At 48.5% G+C, this 21,506-nt stretch overlaps 2 protein-coding genes across 2 annotated transcripts in view; one reads left to right on the top strand and one right to left on the bottom strand.

Annotated features, from left to right (window-relative positions):
- Nucleotides 1-684: 684 nt before the first annotated feature.
- Nucleotides 685-7,061, top strand: coq5 (coenzyme Q5, methyltransferase; the record flags this gene model as incomplete). The annotated part of the gene is made up of 7 exons (XM_084439373.1): nt 685-886; nt 3,276-3,425; nt 3,888-4,118; nt 4,257-4,363; nt 5,386-5,474; nt 6,219-6,330; nt 6,598-7,061. The coding sequence occupies 7 exons, from the start codon at nt 685-687 to the stop codon at nt 6,697-6,699; spliced, it is 993 nt and encodes a 330-aa protein (XP_084295499.1). The 3' UTR covers nt 6,700-7,061.
- Nucleotides 7,062-12,640: 5,579 nt separating this feature from the next.
- znrf3 (zinc and ring finger 3) overlaps nt 12,641-21,506 on the bottom strand; it is a 74,941-nt gene continuing 66,075 nt past the window's right edge. The window contains exons 6-8 of the mRNA XM_084439997.1: nt 19,636-19,803; nt 17,715-17,817; nt 12,641-17,396 (exon numbers count right to left, since the gene is read on the bottom strand). Coding sequence (XP_084296123.1) covers nt 15,508-17,396; nt 17,715-17,817; nt 19,636-19,803 — 2,160 coding nt within the window. The 3' untranslated portion in view covers nt 12,641-15,507. The remainder of the gene's footprint in view (nt 17,397-17,714; nt 17,818-19,635; nt 19,804-21,506) is intronic.

Genomic DNA, 21,506 nt, shown 5'->3' with positions numbered 1-21,506 from the left:
GTGACTTGCTTTCCTGCCAGTCCTGAACAGAAACAAGCCAGCCACGCACATAAGCCAGGCTGTACCTGGCCTGGTTTGCACTAGCCTTTTGTACTCTGTGCACTGTCCTGTCTTTGCACTGTCCTGTCTCGTCCCTGCACCCTGTCCAATGTCTCCATGTTATGCACCACGAACGAAAGCAAATCCCTAGTACGTTGAAAAACTGCATGGCAATAAAACAATTTCTGATTCTAATGCTGATGTGTGATATTTTTTTAAACTTGACTGTTCAGACACAAGAGTCACGAAACCTTGAGCATAAAAACTTCACTCTGAACGGCAAAAAAACTGTTTTTCTTTTATTATTTTTTACTTAAATGTGCTTACCTCTTATTCCATGTGTCTCCCTTCATCACAGGGTAAGTAACTCAAGGAAAATGGGTGGTTACATGATTGGTGGTTACATGGTTTTCTAGAAATAAGGGGTGGCACAATTTCCACACCCCGGCACAAAATACTTATTTAGCTGTAGTTTTCATTAATTAAATCCGTTCCGATCTATTATTCTATCTATTCTATTAATACATCCATGGTTCCGATGCATCTGGAACACAGCACCAGTAATACAACTACAAAACAGATCAAACTACATTATGTCGCCGTCGCAGGGATATGACGACGAAGTTACTCAAACAGTACAGCAACATGGCAGCTTCCATCAGGTTGCTCGCCCGTAGAGTAGTCCGCGATTCCTCCTTGAATATCAAGACGAGCGCTCGCGGTAGGCTCGGGAGATCAAGTTGTCCTTCTGAACGGTCAGCCTGTCGCTGTTTTAGCGATGGTCCCGGTGACAAAAGTACACATTTTGGTTTCGAGACCGTGCCTGAAGGAGAAAAGGCACAGAGAGGTGAGGCGATGGTTCGGTTGTCGTTTTCCAGGCGAAGTGCGTCCTTGAGGTAGCCTAGCTATCGAATGACCATATCACAACTATCATGTCTTCAAATTTGCTGTAAAGTTATGTAACGTCAATCATAGGGGGCTCTCCATGAAGGCAGTAAAACATACCTGGTTGGAATGAGGTTGTAGCTGACCATCATGCAGAAGCCCGGGAAGCTTTCAAATCTTGGGACAGGGCAGGTAGACCCAGACAAGGGCATTGCTTGAGCACAAGAAGCTCACAAATGGCAGATTTAAGCATGCTGTTCGCTTCATTCATAAAAATGAACAAGCCTTGAGGGCTGACTCCATGGCAAAGAAGATGCTAAGTAACAACGTTGTTGACTTTTGGAAAGAAGTGAGAGTTCTTAACAATTGTAAAGCATCCTTATCATGTACTGTAGATGAACATCAGGAAAACACAATAGATGGCATTGCTGCTGAGCACATTAAATATGCCAGTGTAAGAACATCTCCTCTCCTTGCGTTATGTTTTACGTACATTCACTCCACAGACAATAAGTTTGGCTTTAAATCCAAGCATGGCACTGACCTAGCTGCATTTATGCATTGAAGGAAATTGTAAACAAATGTCGAGGACAAAATTCATCACTCCTTATGTGTTTTATTTATGCGTCAAAAGCTTTTGACCGTATCAATCACAAAAAGCTTTTTATTAAATTAAGCCAAAGAGGGGTGCCTGGTTACATAGTTAGGATTTTAGCGTATTGGTATGCCAACCAAACTATGAAAGTCAAGTGGGGCAACAGTATATCTGGCCCATTTGGTGTAACCAATGAATCTTGTCCCCTATTATTTTTTTAAATTTATATATTGATGATCTGTCTAAACAGCTGAATGCCTGTTACACTGGCTGTATGCTGGGTGATAATCGAGTGAATCATCTTATGTATGCAGATGATTTAGTCGTGCTGAGCCCAAGTAGCGCTGGACTCCAGCAGCTCCTCATTGTATGCACTGAGTATGGTATGGGAAATTACATCAAGTAGGCCTATAATCCCAGTAAGAGTGTTGTTTTAATTTGTAGAACTAAAGAGGACAAAGGGCAAATATTTCCTGATTTAAAATTATCTCAACATTCTCAGTGTTTGTGGTAAGGTCAAATATCTTGGCCATTTTATCACTGAACAAATGGCAGATGATGATGATATTCACAGACAGTGCCGCAGGATGTATGCGCAGGCGAACATCCTCGCTCGTAAGTTCAGCATGTGTTCAGAAGGGGTTAAGATCACTCTATTTAGAGCATACTGTACACCACTATACACTGCCCACTTGTGGTCAAGCTACAAAAGAGCAAATTTCCAAAAACTTCAAGTAGCCTATAATGATGCCATGAGGATTTTACTCAAAAGGCCTAGATGGTGCAGTGCAAGTGAAATGTTTGTGGCGGCAAGAGTTAATACTCTTCAAGCTGTCCTACGGAATTTAATGCATAGATTCATGTGTCGCTTGGATGAGTCTGTGAATAGTATCATTGTCAGTATAACTGACCCTGCAGGGCTCAACACTAAGGTTTTTTTTTCAGAAATCTACTGGGCCAAAGTCATTTTTTACTGGCCCGAACTCATATTTCGCATTCGCCTCAATGTTGGCATGTTGTCTGACTCTGTGAAAGATTGTCACCACTACACGTCACATACTCTGTAGGCGCTACTCAATCTTGATTGGCGGAATGGCACATTCAAATCAAATCAGGCAAAAAACCTTTTTATGTTCAAAGTAAACTGCTGTGTAAACTGCTGTGTAATCGGGCCAGTGAGTTATATTTTTACATGCCCGACGTAACTGTTTACTGGCCCCGGGCCATCGGGCAACTGTTATTGTTGAGCCCTGCCCTGTGAAGAGTTGCACTCGATACTCCTCTAGCCTTAGGAGACATTGGCTTAAAAGTATTGGAAATTGTCCTAAATTGTCTTAAATGACGTTCGGTTGGACTGTTTTTATATTTTATATTTATTAGTTTTTTCTTGTATGTTGTAATTGTTGTTTTCTATGGACCATGAGTCTGAAATAAAGACATTCATTCATTCATCCATTCATTCATTCATAGAACACACTCTGTAATGACTAGTGAAGCAATGCAATGCAATTCAATTCAAACCTTTATTTAGCTAGGGGACACCTACAGTTGTACGAGCCTCTGCTCCTTCCAGCAAGATCGTGGTGTATAGATTTATGACTGGAGCGATGATCGATTACTGCATTGCTGAAACCACGGCGGACATTACTGAGCACTAAATAAATCCAATAAAAATCCAACCAATGTACATTTTGTCCTCTCCTCCATCCACATTCTGTGCGTGTGTGCGTTTGTGCGTGCGTGCGTGTGTGTCCAGTCTACAAGGTGTTTGAGAGTGTGGCCCAGAAGTATGACGTGATGAACGACGCTATGAGTCTGGGTGTCCACCGACTGTGGAAGGACACGCTGCTGCGAGCCATGAACCCCCAGCCTGGGACACGCCTCCTGGATGTCGCCGGGGGAACAGGTAATGGCAGCCATGATGGACGATCGCCTGATCATGAGTGTGTCTGGGAGGGAGCTCCATCTCACCTGGTGGTGGTTGTTGTTGTTGTTGTGTTGTAGATTCAGCAATATGTGAACACATGTTCGGGGTTCCATTCACTCATTGAATGAATATTGCTTTAGAAAAACGTGTGTGTGTGTGTGTACACAGCTACAGTGTGTACCTGTTTTCTATACCCATGAAGTAGCTACTGTGTCCTTTTTAACTGTCATTGTCATAATCTTGTGTGTTCTGTATGTAACAATGTGAGGCCAACTAGGCACTTATGTAACTGACTAACTCCTAATGTCTGACAGTATTGTTAGTGTTAATGTCCTTTGTGTTTGACTGTGAAGGTGTGTCCAGACTTTTGACTGGTGCTGTATGTGTATTATTGCACGTGTTTCCACCTGCGTGTTAAAACTCAGACCCCTCCCCCTCCAGGTGACATCTCCTTCCGTTTCCTTGACTACGTGCGTTCCCAGCGGGACCGGCAGCAGCGGCGGCGGGTGGCGCGCTCGCTCCAGACGCCGTCGTGGCACCAGATCTCCGAGAGCTACTCCACGGAGGACGAGGGGGCGGGGCCCCAGGAGGCGCGGGCGGTGGTGTGTGACATCAACAGGGAGATGCTGAGAGTCGGCAAGGAGCGCGCAGAGAGCCGGGGCATCACCACGGGTAACCACACGCACACACCCACGCACACTGCCGAAGGCATGCCTCTTTAATGTGTGTGATGTCTTTATCTTTGATATAAAACGGCGGATCAGAATAAGAAACATGCTGACGCTGTGTGTGTGTGTGTGTGTGTGTCAGGTCTGTCCTGGGTGGTGGGGGATGCGGAGGAGCTGCCTTTCGATGATGACCAGTTTGATGTGTACACCATCGCCTTCGGCATTCGTAACGTCACCCACATAGTGCAGGTACTAAGTAACCCTCAGATACAGAGCAGGTACTATCTAACCCTCAGATACATAGAGCAGGTACTAACTAACCCTCAGGTACAGAGCAGGTACTAACTAACCCTCAGTTACAGAGCAGGTACTAACTAACCCTCAGATACAGAGCAGGTACTAACTAACCCTCAGATACAGAGCAGGTACTAACTAACCCTCAGATACATAGTGCAGGTACTAACTAACCCTCAGATACAGAGCAGGTACTAACTAACCCTCAGATACATAGTGCAGGTACTAACTAACCCTCAGATACAGAGCAGGTACTAACTAACCCTCAGATACAGAGCAGGTACTAACTAACCCTCAGATACATAGAGCAGGTACTAACTAACCCTCAGTTACAGAGCAGGTACTAACTAACCCTCAGATACAGAGCAGGTACTAACTAACCCTCAGATACATAGTGCAGGTACTAACTAACCCTCAGATACAGAGCAGGTACTAACTAACCCTCAGATACAGAGCAGGTACTAACTAACCCTCAGATACATAGAGCAGGTACTAACTAACCCTCAGTTACAGAGCAGGTACTAACTAACCCTCAGTTACATAGAGCAGGTACTAACTAACCCTCAGATACATAGAGCAGGTACTAACAACCCTCAGCAGGTACTAACTAACCCTCAGATACAAAGCAGGTACTTACTAACCCTCGGATACATAGAGCAGGTACTAACTAACCCTCAGATACAGAGCAGGTACTAACTAACCCTCAGATACATAGAGCAGGTACTAACTAACCCTCAGATTCATAGAGCAGGTACTAACTAACCCTCAAGAGCAGGTGCTAACTAACCTCATTCATCAGCCATCTCTCTTCAAATCATATTTTATGAGATCTTCAGACTGCTTAGAGGTTCTTTAACTGACATACATCGTTACTTCTGTGGATACTTTGACATTGTGTGTGCAGTAAGTGTTGACCATGTGATGGAGGCTCATTCCCACGGCCAGAGGAGCTGACAGTGGTCTGTTGTTCTCGCCAGGCTCTAGAGGAAGCTCTGCGTGTTCTGAGGCCAGGAGGCCGCTTCATGTGTCTGGAGTTCAGCAGAGTCACCAACCCCGTGCTCTTACGGTGAGCTGAACATATCCTTATGAACACACAACCCTGTGCTCTCACGGTGAGCTGAACACATCCTTATGAACACAACCCCGTGCTCTCACGGTGAGCTGAACACATCCTTATGAACACACAATCCCGTGCTCTCATCCTTAGGCCGTGTGTCCACCAAAACATTTTTTTTCCGGCTTTAAACGCTCATCTGGGAGCGCTCATGGGCGCTGGGGAAGCGTATATTCAGACACAATCAATATCAACCTCTCAAAGCAAATTTTATCCATTGTTGTTGTTGACGTTACTAGAGTTGTTCAACCGTTTTGTCGAGAGAGCCATCTGGTGTTTGTCCCGCCCCTTCTCCATTGTGATTGGACGGCTAGGTAAAAGCTGACATTGATGAGCTCAGCTGGCTCCGAGCTTTTTAGGCCAAGTTGAACATTTTTCAACTCGGCAGGCTGATAAAAAAACGCTTGTCGTGCACGGCGCAGCGGAGAAAATACACTCAGCGCCATGCTACGCTGCTGGCGTTTCCAAAAACGCGGCGCTCTCATTATAAACAATTAAAAACATATGCTGCGCTCAGGAAAAAAAGCTTTGGTGGACACACGGCCTTATGCACACACACATCACCTGTCTTAAGAAGGCTTGCAACCTTTACGCTGCAGTAATGCACACCATTTGAATTCCCTCAGTCCAAGTGCAGCATTGTCCATCTGTCCATCCGTCACCATAATAATAATAATGTCATCCCCTCCCTCCCAGACTGTATGATGCCTACAGCTTCCAGCTGATCCCAGTGTTGGGGGAGGTGATCGCTGGAGACTGGAAGTCCTACCAGTACCTGGTGGAGAGTATCCGCAAGTTCCCGGACCAGGTGAGACCTGCTGCTACTGCTAGGACCGGACACACACTCAGCTGGTTGTCAACCAGTTGGAGCATTTCCATCTATCGTTACTTAAAATTGGTTTAAAAATACATACATAAATGTATTTATCCAGGGAAGACAATTGAGAGTGAGCTCTCTTTTTCAATGCTGCCCTGATTACAATAATAACACAATACAGTAGAACAGAGTATTGCCGTTCTGTAGTTTTTAAAATTGTATTTAATTTTTATTTGACTAAATCCCTCCCTCTCCTAGGAGACGTTCAAGGCCATGCTGGAGGAGGCAGGGTTCTACTGTGTGAAGTACCACAGTCTGACGGGCGGGGTGGTGGCCATCCACTCCGGCTTCAAGCTGTGAGCTGCTCCCCTCCCGCTGGCCAGGCCAGGAAGCTCGGCTCCGCCAGAGGTCCTCGTGTCGATGGTCTGAGGAGACGCCTGCCGGAAACAACCGAGTCACGCAGAGACGGGGCTAGAACACAGACATGTTCTCTATTACTCAACTGGATTTGTGTCTATTGATTGGAGTAAAGACTTGCCTTTACTATGTGACTTCAGATTGTACTTTGTATGTATTTGGGGTATTTTGTCCAAGTCCACGGTGTTTAACCAAACTACTGCTTGGAAGAGAGGGGAGTGACAGAGAATGCAGATTTCTTTGGCCATAAGGCACAAATTTCACAAATAAAGCAAAATACTCCTTTAAGATTTAGGAGTCAGATTTCAGAGATACAATGATGTAAAGGCAGGTATATGTGAATCTTGTTTCTGAAGTTAATTGGTTTATATAATAAATGTAAACACATACCAACGGCATCTTTGTCTTTTTTCCCCCAATCCAAAATCGATTGTCCTATTATTTCTGAGTGGAATTGTTACTCTTTTCTCAGGTCCAAGGTAAACCTGGTTTATGTCTGTGTAAGAGTGCCATCCTGTGGTCAAACTACATAAATGCAGCATCCGATTCAGTTTATTTGCCATGCTAGTTTACACTAGGAATTTGTTTTGGTCGATGGTGCATAACACTAATGGAGACATAAGGACAGAACAATGAGAAGACAAAATACAATATACACAATAACATACTATTGCAAATTCCAACAGAATGGAGTGTGGTGAGTGTATAGTATGTGTTCAGAGTGTAACGTTTGTGCGATGTCATACAATGTGTGTGCCGTTGTGATGCATGTGTGCAGTGTGGGCCTACGTACAGTACAGTACAGTCCGTCATGGGCAAGAAGGAATAAAGTCAGTCAGAGGAGAGAGTCAGAGGGGAGAGAGTCGGAGGAGAGAGTCAGAGGGGGAGAGTCAGAGGGGAGAGAGTCAGAGGGGGAGAGTCAGAGGGGAGAGAGTCAGAGGGGAGAGAGTCAGAGGAGAGAGTCAGAGGAGGAGAGTCAGAGGGGGAGAGTCAGAGGGGAGAGAGTCAGAAGGGGAGAGTCAGAGGAGAGAGTCAGGGAGAGAGTCGGGGGAGAGAGTCAGAGGGGGGAGAGTCAGGGGGGAGAGAGTCAGAGGGGGGAGAGTCAGGGGGGAGAGAGTCAGAGGGGAGAGAGTAAGGGGGGAGAGTCAGAGGGGGCCACGGGCCTTGTTGATAAGGCTGGTGGCCGTGGGGAAGAAGCTGTTTATGTGGCATGAGGTCTAGGTCCTGATGGACTCCGGCCGGATGGGGGTGGTTCAAAGAGATCGTGGCCAGGTTGGGAGGGGTCGGCCACAACCTTTCTAGCCCGCTTCAGGCCCGTGACTCAGTAATGGAGCACTGGACATGTGAATGAGGCAGGCAACAGTAGATTAACTCCCAACTCCGATCCTGTGGTATCTGCTGCCATCTTGAACTGAGATGATCGCTGCCTAGGATGTAGTCGGTTCACATGCTCTAGACAAATGACAATTGTAAGTTGTCTAGAGCACTAAATGAAATGTAACCAGGCCAGGTCCAGCCTGGCTTATGTGTGTTGGCTGGCTTGTTTCTGTGCGGGACTGGTAGGATGGTAATGTCTGATAAATAAAGATGGGTCTTGTCACCTGGACACATCAGTTCCAATGCTTCCAATGCTAATCCAGCACAATAAGAGCGGGATAGCCAGTTAGCTCATGGGCTCACAACAACTAGCAGCAGCTTCCATAACATTAATGGTAGTGGTCAGTGGCTAAGGCAGTTACACTGATGATAACAAAGTCATCCCCACCAGGAACCCCGGTCTCCTGGGTGGGAGTCCAATGCTCTCACCACTACTCTACTTGTGCAGTGGAGATCGGCGGGTGGGTTTTGGTGTCCTTCTTCCAGTCCCTAGTGTGGATTGGGGTTAGAATATGGGTTGGGGTTGGGACAGGATCTGATCTATAAGGCAAGGGATAAAGGTTGGAGTGAAAGGATGAACATGTGGAGGTTTGGGGTATAGTCCCATAAAGTCATCCTCACCGGGTCTTCAACCCCAATCTCCAGGGTGGGAGTCCAATGCTCTCACCACTACTCTACTTGTGCAGTGGAGATTGGCGGGTTGATTTTGGTGTCCTTCTTGATTTGGACTACTGCCTCTTGTGGTGCCAACAGAGAAATGCAGGCCAACATTGTCCGCAGTAACGGAGGGAGGGAGGGAGTGATAACCGGATGAACGCTATACTAGGTGCGCTGGCTTACAGCCACCATACCATACCATACCATTTTATTTATAGAGCACATTTAAAAACAACAAAGTTGTCCAAAGTGCTGTACAAGTCAAACAACAATAATACACAAAGAACACATAGTAAAACATACGCAGTATGTCATATGAAAAAGGACAAGTCTCTTAGGCCATGTCAGGAAAACGCCAAAGAATATAAGTGAGTTTTGAGGCGTGATTTAAACACCTGCAGAGTGGGGGCCTGTCTAACATGCAGGGGTAGCTCGTTCCAGAGCTTAGGGGCGGCCACTGCGAAAGCCCGATCCCCCCTGAGCTTCAGCCTGGATTTGGGGACAACCAGGAGAAGCTGATCAGAGGACCTGAGGGACCTTGAAGGAGCATAGGGTTCCAGCAGTTCTGAGAGGTAGATGGGTGCCAAGCCATTTAGGCACTTAAAAGTAAACAGCAAGATTTTAAAATCAATCCTAAAACGCACAGGAAGCCAGTGGAGCGAAGCCAGTACCGGGGTAATGTGCTCTTGCTTACGTGTACCAGTTAGCAGGCGAGCGGCAGCGCTCTGGACTAACTGCAGGCGAGAGAGAGAGGCCTGACTGACACCAACATACAAAGCATCGCAGTAATCGAGACGAGAATTCATAAAAGCATGTATTACATGTTCAAAAACACAGCGTGATAAAAAAGGTTTGACCTTGGACAGCCTCCTGAGCTGAAAAAACTCTTTCCTACTACGGCATTAATTTGTTTGTCCATCTTTAGGTCACAGTCAATTTTCACCCCTAAATTAGTGGCAGTTGGCTTCACAAAATGTTTAAAAGGGCCTAGATCAGCAGGAGGAAACACATGGGCATTGCTGGGACCAAACACCATGACTTCAGTTTTACTGTCATTAAAACATAAAAAGTTTAAAGCTAACCATGCTTTGACATCTTCCAGGCATGCCAACAACAGTTTTAAAGAGTCAGGGTTGTTTTGTTTCAAGGGCAGGTAGATTTGACAATCATCTGCATAACAGTGGAAGGAGACACCATGTTTCCTGAAAATAGATCCTAGGGGGAGTAGATACAACATAAATAAAATTGGTCCAAGAATTGAGCCCTGGGGCAAGGGAGCCACGCACAAAAAAGCATCAATACATTAAGCTAATTTCTCCATCACCACCTAAAGCTGTGCCAGTCAACAGTCAGTGTAATCACTGAAAATAAACCACATAGGCGTAGAGCGACTGGTGCATCACATCCTATACAAAAATTAATTACTATAGGATTTGAAGTGTCCTACTCCTATTGTAATGAGGACTGTCTGTCTATAATGCAGTAGCGTACCATGGGGTCTTGCACAGGGTCTTCTCCGACATTGTTATTACTCCCAATGTCCCAATGTTAAGTGAATAACGAGCTAGTAAGACCGGTGTCAACGGACCGTAACGTGGACTGTATTTTCATGAGGACTGTAGGGGGCGACGGAGCACTACCAAAATGCTAAACACGGATGAAAATGAAGCGATATGGCAGAATACAAGACACATTTAAGTCAAAAACAGTCTGAAAGTCGATTTCAGGCTTCCCCTTATGGTGTCAGAACGATGGCTTATGATCAAGTTTTCAAATCAAGTTTTATTTGGATTTGTATGGGTAAGCCAGGATTACCCTGGCTTATAGGAGCAATCGCCACTGGTAGGGGTACCAATAATTTGCAACACTTGGGACAATTTAATTGTTCCTATCAAAATGTAAACAACTATAATTCCGCACCAAAACGAAGTCCATTAGGCTACGACAACTCGTGCTCAAACACCACAACGCCTTTTATCAAACTGAAATAGCCCTGCCAGTGCTAACCATCTCTGGGCTACTGTATTTAACATAATAACATCACATTCATAAGCCATCGTTCTGACACCATAAGGGGACGTTTGTCAACGACATACGACAACAGGTCCTTATCTCTCACATAGCAGCAAATTCACACACATTGCCAACATGATCAATCTGAAATGCATACCGTTGCGTGTCCACTGACAAGCTGTATTTTAGGGCGCTATAGGGACGAGAAAATAACTTACCTGATATAATGGTGCGTTCGTTTGTGGTCGGACGTGGCAAGTCGCAAGTGGCAAAATACCTACCTCCGACCTGTGTGCATTTGAGCTATAGCGAATGATATGATATGATATGATATTGACATCAGCCGGCAACTAGGGGCTGAGAAACATATCCGAATTTGCGACGAGGAAGTGCGAGTTCATGCTGCGTTTTATTTAATCATTCCTAAAGTCGCAATTTGCCACCTCCCAGTTATAAACTAACGCACCATAAAATGGGCACCGCAAACGCGGGCATTTCTGATTACTGTATGTCCTCAGTCCAGTCCGTAGGCTATGCTTAGCCACAGGCGACTCCATTTCTGAAAAGGCCGGTTTCCTCTTGAAACGAATAGTTTGTCACTAGAGCGATTTGTAGCATATACCCGAAGACGCAACAGCCAGACATATTGATGGTATATAAAATACTAGTCTTTGCACTAAAATACAGCTCGCTCTGAACTCGTCTGTCTCCACCTGCTTCTGTTTCAAGAATGCCCGCGCATACATAGCTGGGTCTATAATGAACAAATATGACCCACGCTCTATTTTAACAAATGCTGGGTTTTGAAGCCTCGGCCAATAAATAACTTATTTAGACGCGTTCTGTCCAAGTGGAATTATTTTTTCGAGGTAGTCTTCTTCTGTGGTGGTGGCGGTGCTTTGAAGCTTCAACCCAGCATTTGTTAGAATAGATCCTTTTGTTAAGGTAAGTGAAGTTTCATGTTTATCTGACACTTGTAGGCTAAATATGAGCGCCTCTCCTAACAAGGCCGACACCGATTTATTTTGACGGAAAAGTGAATGTACCAGCAAAGGACTGTTGTCTGGCATGAGCGAGCGGAATGCGACAACGGGACTGAGAAGGGCTACATTTCAACCAGACATTCCAGTGAAACCAGGTAGTCAAAATAACTTACCTGATATAAAATGGGCACCGCAAACGCAGGCATTTCTGATGATTTCCTCAGTCCAGTCCGTACGCTTAATAATGGCGATTTCATCTGTCTTCCTCTGCTACTGTTTCAAGAATGCGCGCGCATAGGCTACTTGTGCTGACTAGGCTGTAAAAGGGTCTATAATTAACAAATATGACCTACGCTCATTACATAACTTCTACAACATCCAGTGACAAAATATATCATGGTACCTTGGTATGTCCACATCAAGGATCGAACTCACAACCTTCCGGTGATAGGCAGCGCATCCACTCGGCCACCGCTGACCTGGGAAATCTGTGGAGTCTTTTGGTTTTGATGTTCAGGGACCACTGCCTCTTGTGGTGCAGGTCAACAACACGACGGAAAGAGGGAGTGACAAATAGGATTCCCTCTTCTTGGTGTGTCGGCTTACAGCCAACACACCAAAAAATGTAAATGTGTATTCAGCTAACCAACAATGCCATTCTGAATTTCGCATGCAGTAAGCCTGCTTTAAATGTAAGTTATAAGTTTAAAAAGATGGAAAAGGAAGACAGCACAACATGAGTAACTTGAATAAAACTGTATATTTTACAGAACTTTGTACACTTTAATTACAAAACTGTATGATACTAAAGTTTTAAATCAGTTTTTGGTCAGAGAATATTTAATCGTCTTGTGTGCAATTACCATGTATTTACAAAGTCTCATGTTAGTGATTTTTCAAAAAAAGCAACCAAATAACTCCAAAACGTTCATACACTCTGAACATAAGACATGGCTTAAAGATAAATATATTAGTAAATAAATATTCAGAGAACATATTTCCATTTATGAAATGTGCTACTATACAGATACAGAAATATACACAGATTGATTTCTAGCCTTTTTAAACATTTGTAAAATGGTAATGACAGAGAAAATAATTATATTCTTAAAAAATTAAAAAATATTAATTTTTTGTACACATTTTCTTTTTATACAATCTTCTTAAGTGCTACAAACAATAAAAAAAATTAAATAGTGACTCAAGTACCCCAAAATGTTATATTTGCAGTACATATCTCTATGCAAAGGCAAGATTAGAGTCTCATGTTCATTGATTACAGCACTATAAATAGAGTTATCTCCCAACCATCGCTCTGGGGAGAGAACGGGGACATTTCACAGAAACCGTAGAGAGCAGTCTGTAGAACAAACAGAAAGGCATGAATGAGCAACCAGGATATTGTGAGCTTATGACACAAAGAAAAATAGATCAGTTATACTGTTGTATGTGTAACTGCATTGTAAAAAAAAAAAAATAATACAACAAACAGACGTTGTACAAAATGGATCCCTTGTGAATTCAGACTTTTCCAGCTACTTTCCTTTGGCCTTTTGATGCAGGCGAGAGCCTTGCAGAACCAGAGACAGCCAGGGAGGGGAGTGAACAGAACCAGAGACAGCCAGGGAGGGGAGTGAACAGAACCAGAGACAGCCAGGGAGGGGAGTGAACAAGTCCAGAGACAGCCAGGGAGGGGAGTGACAGAACCAGAGACAGCCAGGGAGGAGAGTGAACAGAACCAGAGACAGCCAGGGAGGGGAGTGAACAGAACCAGAGACAGCCAGGGAGGGGAGTGAACAGCTGACAGCTTCTCAACTACAAGCAGGGTAGGTTCTGACAGACGATGCTGTACGTTCTCTGAGAACACAGAGAGACCGTGTTACTTTGATCCGCTGTACAACCAAGAGTGACGGCTTCTCTGACCAAGATGGCTCCTGGGAGGTTTGTAAGGCCGTTGTGTTACTCTGGCACGTGTTCTTAAGTGAACAGAATTTAAAGAAATCTGTGAGAGTAAATAGTTTCTGTATCTTATACAAACATATAATTCTGTCAGATGTTCCACTGTTCTAAACATTGCGTATAAAAAAATCACACCCAGGTGGTGAAGTAAGCGGTGCAGGCTTATGAGCAATCTCTACTGCCCCCTGCTGGTTGATTGGTGTAAATCTCAGGCTACGAACGGACAGGTGTCACGCATAGAAACGGCTGCACTACTTAAAAACAACTAATTTGCTCTACTGTAGTATAGCTTCATCAAAGACACTAGCCCCCCTTCAACTGCCTTCCGCACTTCAAACTGAAAAAAACAAAACAAAACAACAACAACAATCATGTCTTTCTGTTTTGGTATATTTCTGTATAACCTTTTTATCTGAGTTGGTGGTTTGTTGAAGCTTTATATAGGCAGCTGTGTATTCATGCACACACAAGTAACTGTAGACACATTCGTGTGACAAGAATTAAGGGCATACATTTAGAAAACAAAAAATAACAAACAGAAAATCCTTTGAAGTCTCGCATAAAAAAATAGCTTGTGAAAACTCAACTCAGCAAGTAAGGAAAGAAAAAAAAAAAAAAATCTCACAAACCGGGGCCAGTTATAGTTGACTTGGCAACGGTCACCTGCTCCTTCCTCTCGGTGGTGACGTTTAGTTCCCTTGGCCAGCGCCATCACATCTACTACCCGACCTCCACCCATGCTGTGGTAGGACTCTCTGCTATGGTAGGACTATGCTGTGGTAGGACTATGCTGTGGTAGGACTGTTGTGGTACGACTCTCTGCTATGGTAGGACTATGCTGTGGTAGGACTATGCTGTGGTAGAACTATGCTGTGGTTGGACTCTGCTGTGGTAGAACTATGCTGTGGTAGAACTATGCTGTGGTAGGACTATGCTGTGGTAGGACTCTCGGCTGTGGTAGGACTCTCTGCTGTGGTAGCACTATGTTGTGGTAGGACTATGCTGTGGTAGGACTATGCTGTGGTAGGACTATGCTGCGGTAGGACTATGCTGTGGTAGGACTATGCTGTGGTAGGACTGCTGTGGTAGAACTATGCTGTGGTAGGACTATGCTGTGGTAGGACTATGCTGTGGTAGGACTATGCTGTGGTAGGACTGTTGTGGTAGAACTATGCTGTGGTAGGACTATGCTGTGGTAGGACTATGCTGCGGTAGGACTATGCTGTGGTAGGACTATGCTGCGGTAGGACTATGCTGTGGTAGGACTATGCTGTGGTAGGACTATGCTGTGGTAGGACTATGCTGTGGTAGGACTGTTGTGGTAGAACTATGCTGTGGTAGGACTCTCTGCAGTGGTAGAATTATGCTGTGGTAGGACTCTGTTGTGGTAGGACTATGCTGTGGTAGCACTATGCTGTGGTAGGACTATGCTGTGGTAGGACTATGCTGTCTCAGCCCGGTGTGGCGGCGGGTGAGCTGAGCTGTCAGTGGCCACAGGAATGAACAGGATACGCCTGGAGACACCAGGCCATCGTTCTCAGTAGACATCCACACCTTAATAACAGCATTCAGAGCTCAGCAAGCAAAAAGGCATATGAAGCGCGCTATGAACATAGCGAACATAAAGAGCAAGGCAACTGAAGTTTTCATTGACTGACTGACGTCGTGATTGGCTGACTGACTGACTGGCTGGCTGGCTGGCTAGGTGACGGGTAAGGTACCAGAAGTTACGCTTCTAGTCCCATTCTTGCGACTCGACCCCTCACACCCCTAAACACTCGTCTGTGCCCGAACTGTTCCCCGATGCATCGTGGGTAGCAGCGCACCTGGGGCGGAATAGAGCCCTGGTCTCCTCCTCCTCCTGGGCACGGCTGTGCCCTCTGAACTGTCCTGAGAGAAAGAACCCCTCCCCCGGCCGCCCCTCCCCTCCCTCGCCCTCCCCCGGCTCTCCAACCGGCAACAGGCTGCTCCTCGTCTCCACCCCCGGCTCGCCGTCCGTGTCCTCGGGGATTATGGGTATCCTCTGCTCGCAGCAGCCCTGCCCCGCCGAGCGGGCGGTGTCCGACAGCGACGGGTCGGCGTGCGGCGCGTACTGCACGCTGACGGCGCAGTCCTCGGCGAAGCGCCCCCCACTGGCCCGGCGGACCTGCATCTCCTGGTAGAAGCAGCAGGGCAGCGCCTCGTAGCTCCGCTGCTCCGGGTGGGGGGCGGCGGCGGCAGGGGAGCACGTGTGCTCGGGGGCGGGGTAGAAGTTCTGGGGAGGGGAGGAGCCCTGAAACTCCGCCATTGCCGCCGCCGCCGCCCGCCGGCAACAGCGCGCCCCCGCCCTGTCCGACGCGTCCTGCCCCTGGAGATCCGCGTTGGGGTTCGCCGGGGGGGGCGCCTCGAAGCAGCAGCTGCAACCCGCCATCTCTCCCCCGGACTCGCGCCGCGCGGCGTCCCTCCTGTCCGCGCCCGCACCCTCTAGTGGCCCGGCTGAGGTAGTGTTAGTGTTGCCGCCGCCCTCCCTGCCGAGCTCAGGGGCCGGCCTGCCGTATCCCGGCTCCAGGCTGAGGCAGAGCCGGTCCCCAGAGACCTGGGCCCCGGGGCCGGGAGGAGGAGGCGGAGGAGGAGGGGGTGAGGGCTGGTGGTGGGGGTAGTCATGTTGTCCCGAGGGAGCTGGGGTGAGAGAGTCCTCCAGCAGGGGCCCCGCCGAGGCCTCCCCCCCACCCCCCCCGGAACCCCCGGACCCCCGGCACGGGGACTTGCTGCGGTAGACGTAGGGGTCGTAGTCGCTGCTGAGCGAGGAGCGGAAGGTGGAGCAGCTGCCGTACACGCCCTGGTTGCTGACCTCGGTGCAGTCCAGCATGGAGTCGTTGGACGAGCAGTGGCACTGGGCGGAGCTGCTGCTGCCGCTGCTGCTGCTGCTGTCGCTGCCGGGGCAGTCCGCCAGGTAGCCGCTGCACGCCGACGGACGGTGCCCGTGGTAGCAGCCCAGGCCTGGGGCCGCCGCCGCAGCCCCCCCGGGCGGGGCCACATGGACCACTGTGGGGTAGAGCAGCCCCTGCTGGAACGCCCGGCCGTGGTGGCCCTTGTGGGCCCCCCCGCCGCCGGACCCCAGCGGGCCCCCCACCACCACCCCCGCCCCCTGGGGTCCATCGGCCTGCTGGGGGTAGGTCAGGCCCTGGAAGTAGTAGTGCTGGTACATGGTCTCGTACTGCGAGAAGCAGGCTGCCCGCGAGAAGCTGCGCCCGTGGAACTTGGGCCTCTTGAAGGCGGCGGCGTGGTGGTGAGGCGGGGGCGGGGCTTGGGCGGCGGCGGGGTAGGCGGGCGGGGCTCGGTGGTCCAGGCCGCAGTGGTGGGCGCTGAGGGCGTGGTCCAGGTGCAGGGCGGAGGGGTGGTGGTAGCCCCGCAGGAAGGCGGCGGCGGTGGCGGCGGCGGAGGACACCTGCGGGTGGGGGGGGTACAGAGCTTGGGGGTCCGGGTGCTGGTCCACCGTCAGCACCGTTATAGGGTTTCCGTGGGGGTCCATGCTGGTGCGGGTGGGGTAGGCCGTCACCTGCCCAGCCCGGTGCACCCTGCCGGGGTAGTGGACGGGCAACACCACCCTCTGCTGGCGCCCATGGACCGGGCCGGAGGGCTCCATGCACAGAGGACCCAGGTTCTTTTGTTCTGGGGAGAGACCGGGGAGAGAGACCATAGAGAGAGAGAGCAGAGAGACAGAGAGAGAGAGAGAGAGACCAGAGAAAGAGAGAGAGCAGAGAGTGAGAGAGAGCAGAGAGTGAGAGAGAGCAGAGAGAGAGCAGAGAGAGAGAGACCAGAGAAAGAGAGCAGAGAGAGAGGGGGGTGGGGAATTAAAAACAACATTGCTACTAACTCACTAGTCTAACTCACTGTTGTGTCTACAGTGTCACTAACTCACCAATGATGTTGTGTCTACAGTGTCACTAACTCACCAATGATGTTGTGTCTACAGTGTCACTAACTCACCAATGATGTTGTGTCTACAGTGGGGGCAGGTGTGGTGTTGTAGCAGCCATGGGTCAACACACTTCTTATGAAACCTGTGGGCACAGGGGATGACCCGGAGCTCCTGGGAGGGAGGGAGGGAGGGAGGGAGAGAGAGAGAGAGAGAGAGAGAGAGAGAGAGAGACTAGGGTTGGTTACACAATTCAACTTGAAAATGCATCAATTCTTATGATACCAAATAACCCAGCTTCAGAGACTAAGACAGATACGGACGACTTCAGGTTCACCATCATATTGTGATCTATCGATAAGTGAGCTGTAGGAAGCCTGCTATGGCTTACGGCATAGGAATTTAGAGACATACATGAGTCCAGGCCAATGACCAGCAGGGGGTAGCAAAGCGGTCGGAAACCCAATACATTTTCCGGGTTTGTGACAATTCAGTCCACACAGCTCCTGATGTAGAGCACCCCATCAGCCCTAGTCCTCAGACAGACACCACACGACCCTGCATCTGCCACGGAAAAAAGAATGATGGCGGGGAGGAGGTGAACTGTATAGGGCTGACCAGACGGGTCTGTCTGAGGTCGCAGGACGGACTGAGGTCAAAGGTTAAATGTTAAACAATGAAAAATTATATCAGAATCATTCCCTGAATCACACCAGAGGATGTATTGTCATTGTGAAACATGGAGATTCCACATTTTATGAAAGAAGAGCAAGTGAAGAGTGAGTAATCTCTCTCCTCTCTCTCTCCCTCCCTCCCTCCCTCCCTCCATTTCTCTGCCCCCTAGAGAGTGACTCATCTCTCTGGGCCGTGCTCCACCAGGTCTTTTGTTGTCGCGGTAACGCTGATGCTAACCCGTCGCCCTCGCTTTGATGCCATTCAGCCTTTCATGCCACCACTTCCTCCGGGCCATCCAGGCGCCACACTTTGTTGTGTGTTTTCTTCCCCCTTCGCCTCGCCAGACGACAACCAACCGCAAATAACACACACAGCAGTCCGCCCCCCCACCCCCCTGAGTCCCCTCGCCCCCCCAGCCCCCCCGGCCCCCCGTGGCAGCTGGGAGCCACGCGGCCGACAGGAAAGCATCAAGCATCAAAGAGGCAGATTACTAGGCGGATTAGGAGGACATATTTCTACAGTGACTTGTCGGGATTAAAGGAGAGCGTTGGGGCATAACAGGAAGTCGTGTACAATGAATCACAGACCAGCTGCTGTGGCATGAAAGACGCAACACCAGCAGGGCCGCGAGGGGAGAACGGGGAGAAGACGGTGGGGGGGGGGGGGGGGAGTCGAGGGACGCCGTCCTGAGATCATCACTTCCTTTACTTTTAACAACCCAGCTGAATACGACGAGTTCATGAAGATGCGAGCTGAGAGTTCAAGATACTGTGATTTCTCAACCTGTCTGAGTCTGAAGCCAGCCACATAAGGCCCACCCACTGAGACACAACGCAGTGCTCTGATTCGGCATGATGTAGCCAGGTGGGTGTGTTTGTAGTGCTCTGATTGGGCGTGATGAAGCCAGGTGGGTATGTGTTTGTAGTGCTCTGATTGGGCGTGATGAAGCCAGGAGGGTTGTATTTGCAGTGTCCTGATTGGGCGTGATGTAGCCAGGTGGGTATGTGTTTGCAGGGCTCTGATTGGGTGTGATAAAGCCAGGAGGGTATGTGTTTGCAGGGCGATGATTGGGCGTGATGGAGCCAGGTGGGTATGTGTTTGCAGTGCTCTGATTGGGCATAATGAAGCCAGGTGGGTATATTTTGCAGGGCTCTGATTGGGCGTGATGTAGCCAGGTGGGTATGTGTTTGCAGGGCTCTGATTGGGTGTGATGTAGCCAGGTGGGTATGTGTTTGCAGTGTCCTGATTGGGCGTTATGTAGCCAGGCAGGTAAGTGTTGTGGAATGTGATGGTGACCAGCATGGCGTCGTCTCCTACCTCCCCATCGATGTACTTCTCCAGGCAGATGGCGCAGTCGGAGGTGGAGCTACTGCTTAGCGAATCGGACGCCCCGCAACTGCTCTCGCGCTGGCCTTTGATCTTGGCCTTGAACTTCCTGGTCTCCATCTTCTCCAGGGCCTGGACTGCCATCCTGTTCATGGAGCTCTGGAAGAGGAGAGGAGGAGGAGAAAGAGGAGAGGATGGTCAGACTGGGACAGGGAGAAGAGGGACTATACTGTACTAGTCTAGGACACCCAGACCTAAATCTTTTGTAAGCACATTTTAGTGGCATCGTTCGTCATTCAAAGCTTCCTCATCTTCAGGTGACACAAGCTGAAGCCTCAGCCAGATTACCTGCTACAGCACCTGTGCAAGTTAGACACGCTAGCTAGGCAGGCAACGGAAAGATGCTAGCTAGCTCACGTTAGCTAGCGCTGTGGGCTCCAGTGTGCTTTGCCCTTGTTGTGTATGAATGTGATGTGTGTCCTAATATGTTTTGTTGTTAACACTGGCAGCACAATACATGTTCCTTTATGGGTCGATAACTGGATTGATTGAGTAGAGCTCTTTGGGCAGACTATGTTTAGTGGAGAAAACACAAACAGCTGAACAAAACATATGAATAGCCTATCAACTTCTCCCATCTCTGCTGGACTATGTCCTCCAAGATGGTGGACACGAACAGCTGCCACAGTGCCCTGGTGTGCCACGTTTGGTCATTTGCACTGCCCTGTCTTTGCACCATGTCTTAATGTTGTCTAACCTGGCTAAAACAGCAGCATTGTGTACTAGACAGTGAATGACAGCTGGGAAGGGCCTTGCTAACGGGCGTGACAACCGGCCCCTCTGGTGTGATCTGCTTCTTCAACCCTCTGAAAGAAGTGAGCATGGCCAACTCATACAGTGTATACCACTGTGACACATGCGCACACACACACACGCACACATGCACACACACGCACATACACGCACACACACGCACACACACGCACATACACGCACAAACACGCACACACACGCACACACACGCACACACGCACACGCACACACACGCACACACACACACACACAGGTGCGCTGGCAAGACATAACCAGTCCTCCGGGGGTTGGCTGTCGCTGCTGTTCTGTAGGTTTGGCTCCGGGAGCTACGGTATAACCTCTCATTAACGCTGGTGAGACGTTGATCCTGAGCGGCTGACGGGAGCTGCCAGTCACACAGAACAGACTCGTCCATCAGCAGCATGGCTACCGGGACGGACGTGACTCAGCCGCTCTCATCCTGGGTGAACTCCCGTTGCTGGAAATGTGGTGTGTGTGGGTGTGTGGGCGTGTTGTGTATGTGTGTGTGTATGTGTGTGTTGTGTGTGTGTGTGTGTGTGCTTGTGTGTGTTGTGTGTGCGCGCATGTGTGTGTTGTGTGTGTGCGTGTGTGTGTTGTGTGTGCGCATGTGTGTGTTGTGTGTGTGCGTGTGTCAAGATAGGGTGATGAAAGGTAGCTTAGTCCATGGAAAATCTCAGACGCATTTAAATCCAATTAAATGTAAATTACATGATTTTGTGGATTGAAATAAAGCATTTAAACGTGTGTGTGATCCGGGCGCGAGTGTGTGTGTTCCTGTGGTGTGTGTGTATATGTGTGTGTGTGTATGTGTGTGTGTGTAGTGTGCGAGTGCGAGTGTGTGTGTGTATGTGTTCCTTGTGTGTGTTGTGTGTGTGCGCATGTGTGTGTTGTGTGTGTGTGTGTGTGTGTGAGTGTGTGTGTGTGTGTGTGTGTGTGTGTGTGTGTGTGTGTGCCTGTGCCTACATGTCAAGATAAGGTAGCTTAGTCCATGTAAAATTTCTGAAGCATTTAAATTCAATTAAATGTGA

The sequence above is a fragment of the Borostomias antarcticus genome (genome assembly GCF_949987555.1).
Source record: "Borostomias antarcticus genome assembly, chromosome: 6".
In the NCBI taxonomy this organism is placed as follows: domain Eukaryota; kingdom Metazoa; phylum Chordata; class Actinopteri; order Stomiiformes; family Stomiidae; genus Borostomias; species Borostomias antarcticus.
Note: the sequence above shows the minus strand (reverse complement) of the source record. Positions and strands in the feature narration are given on the sequence as shown.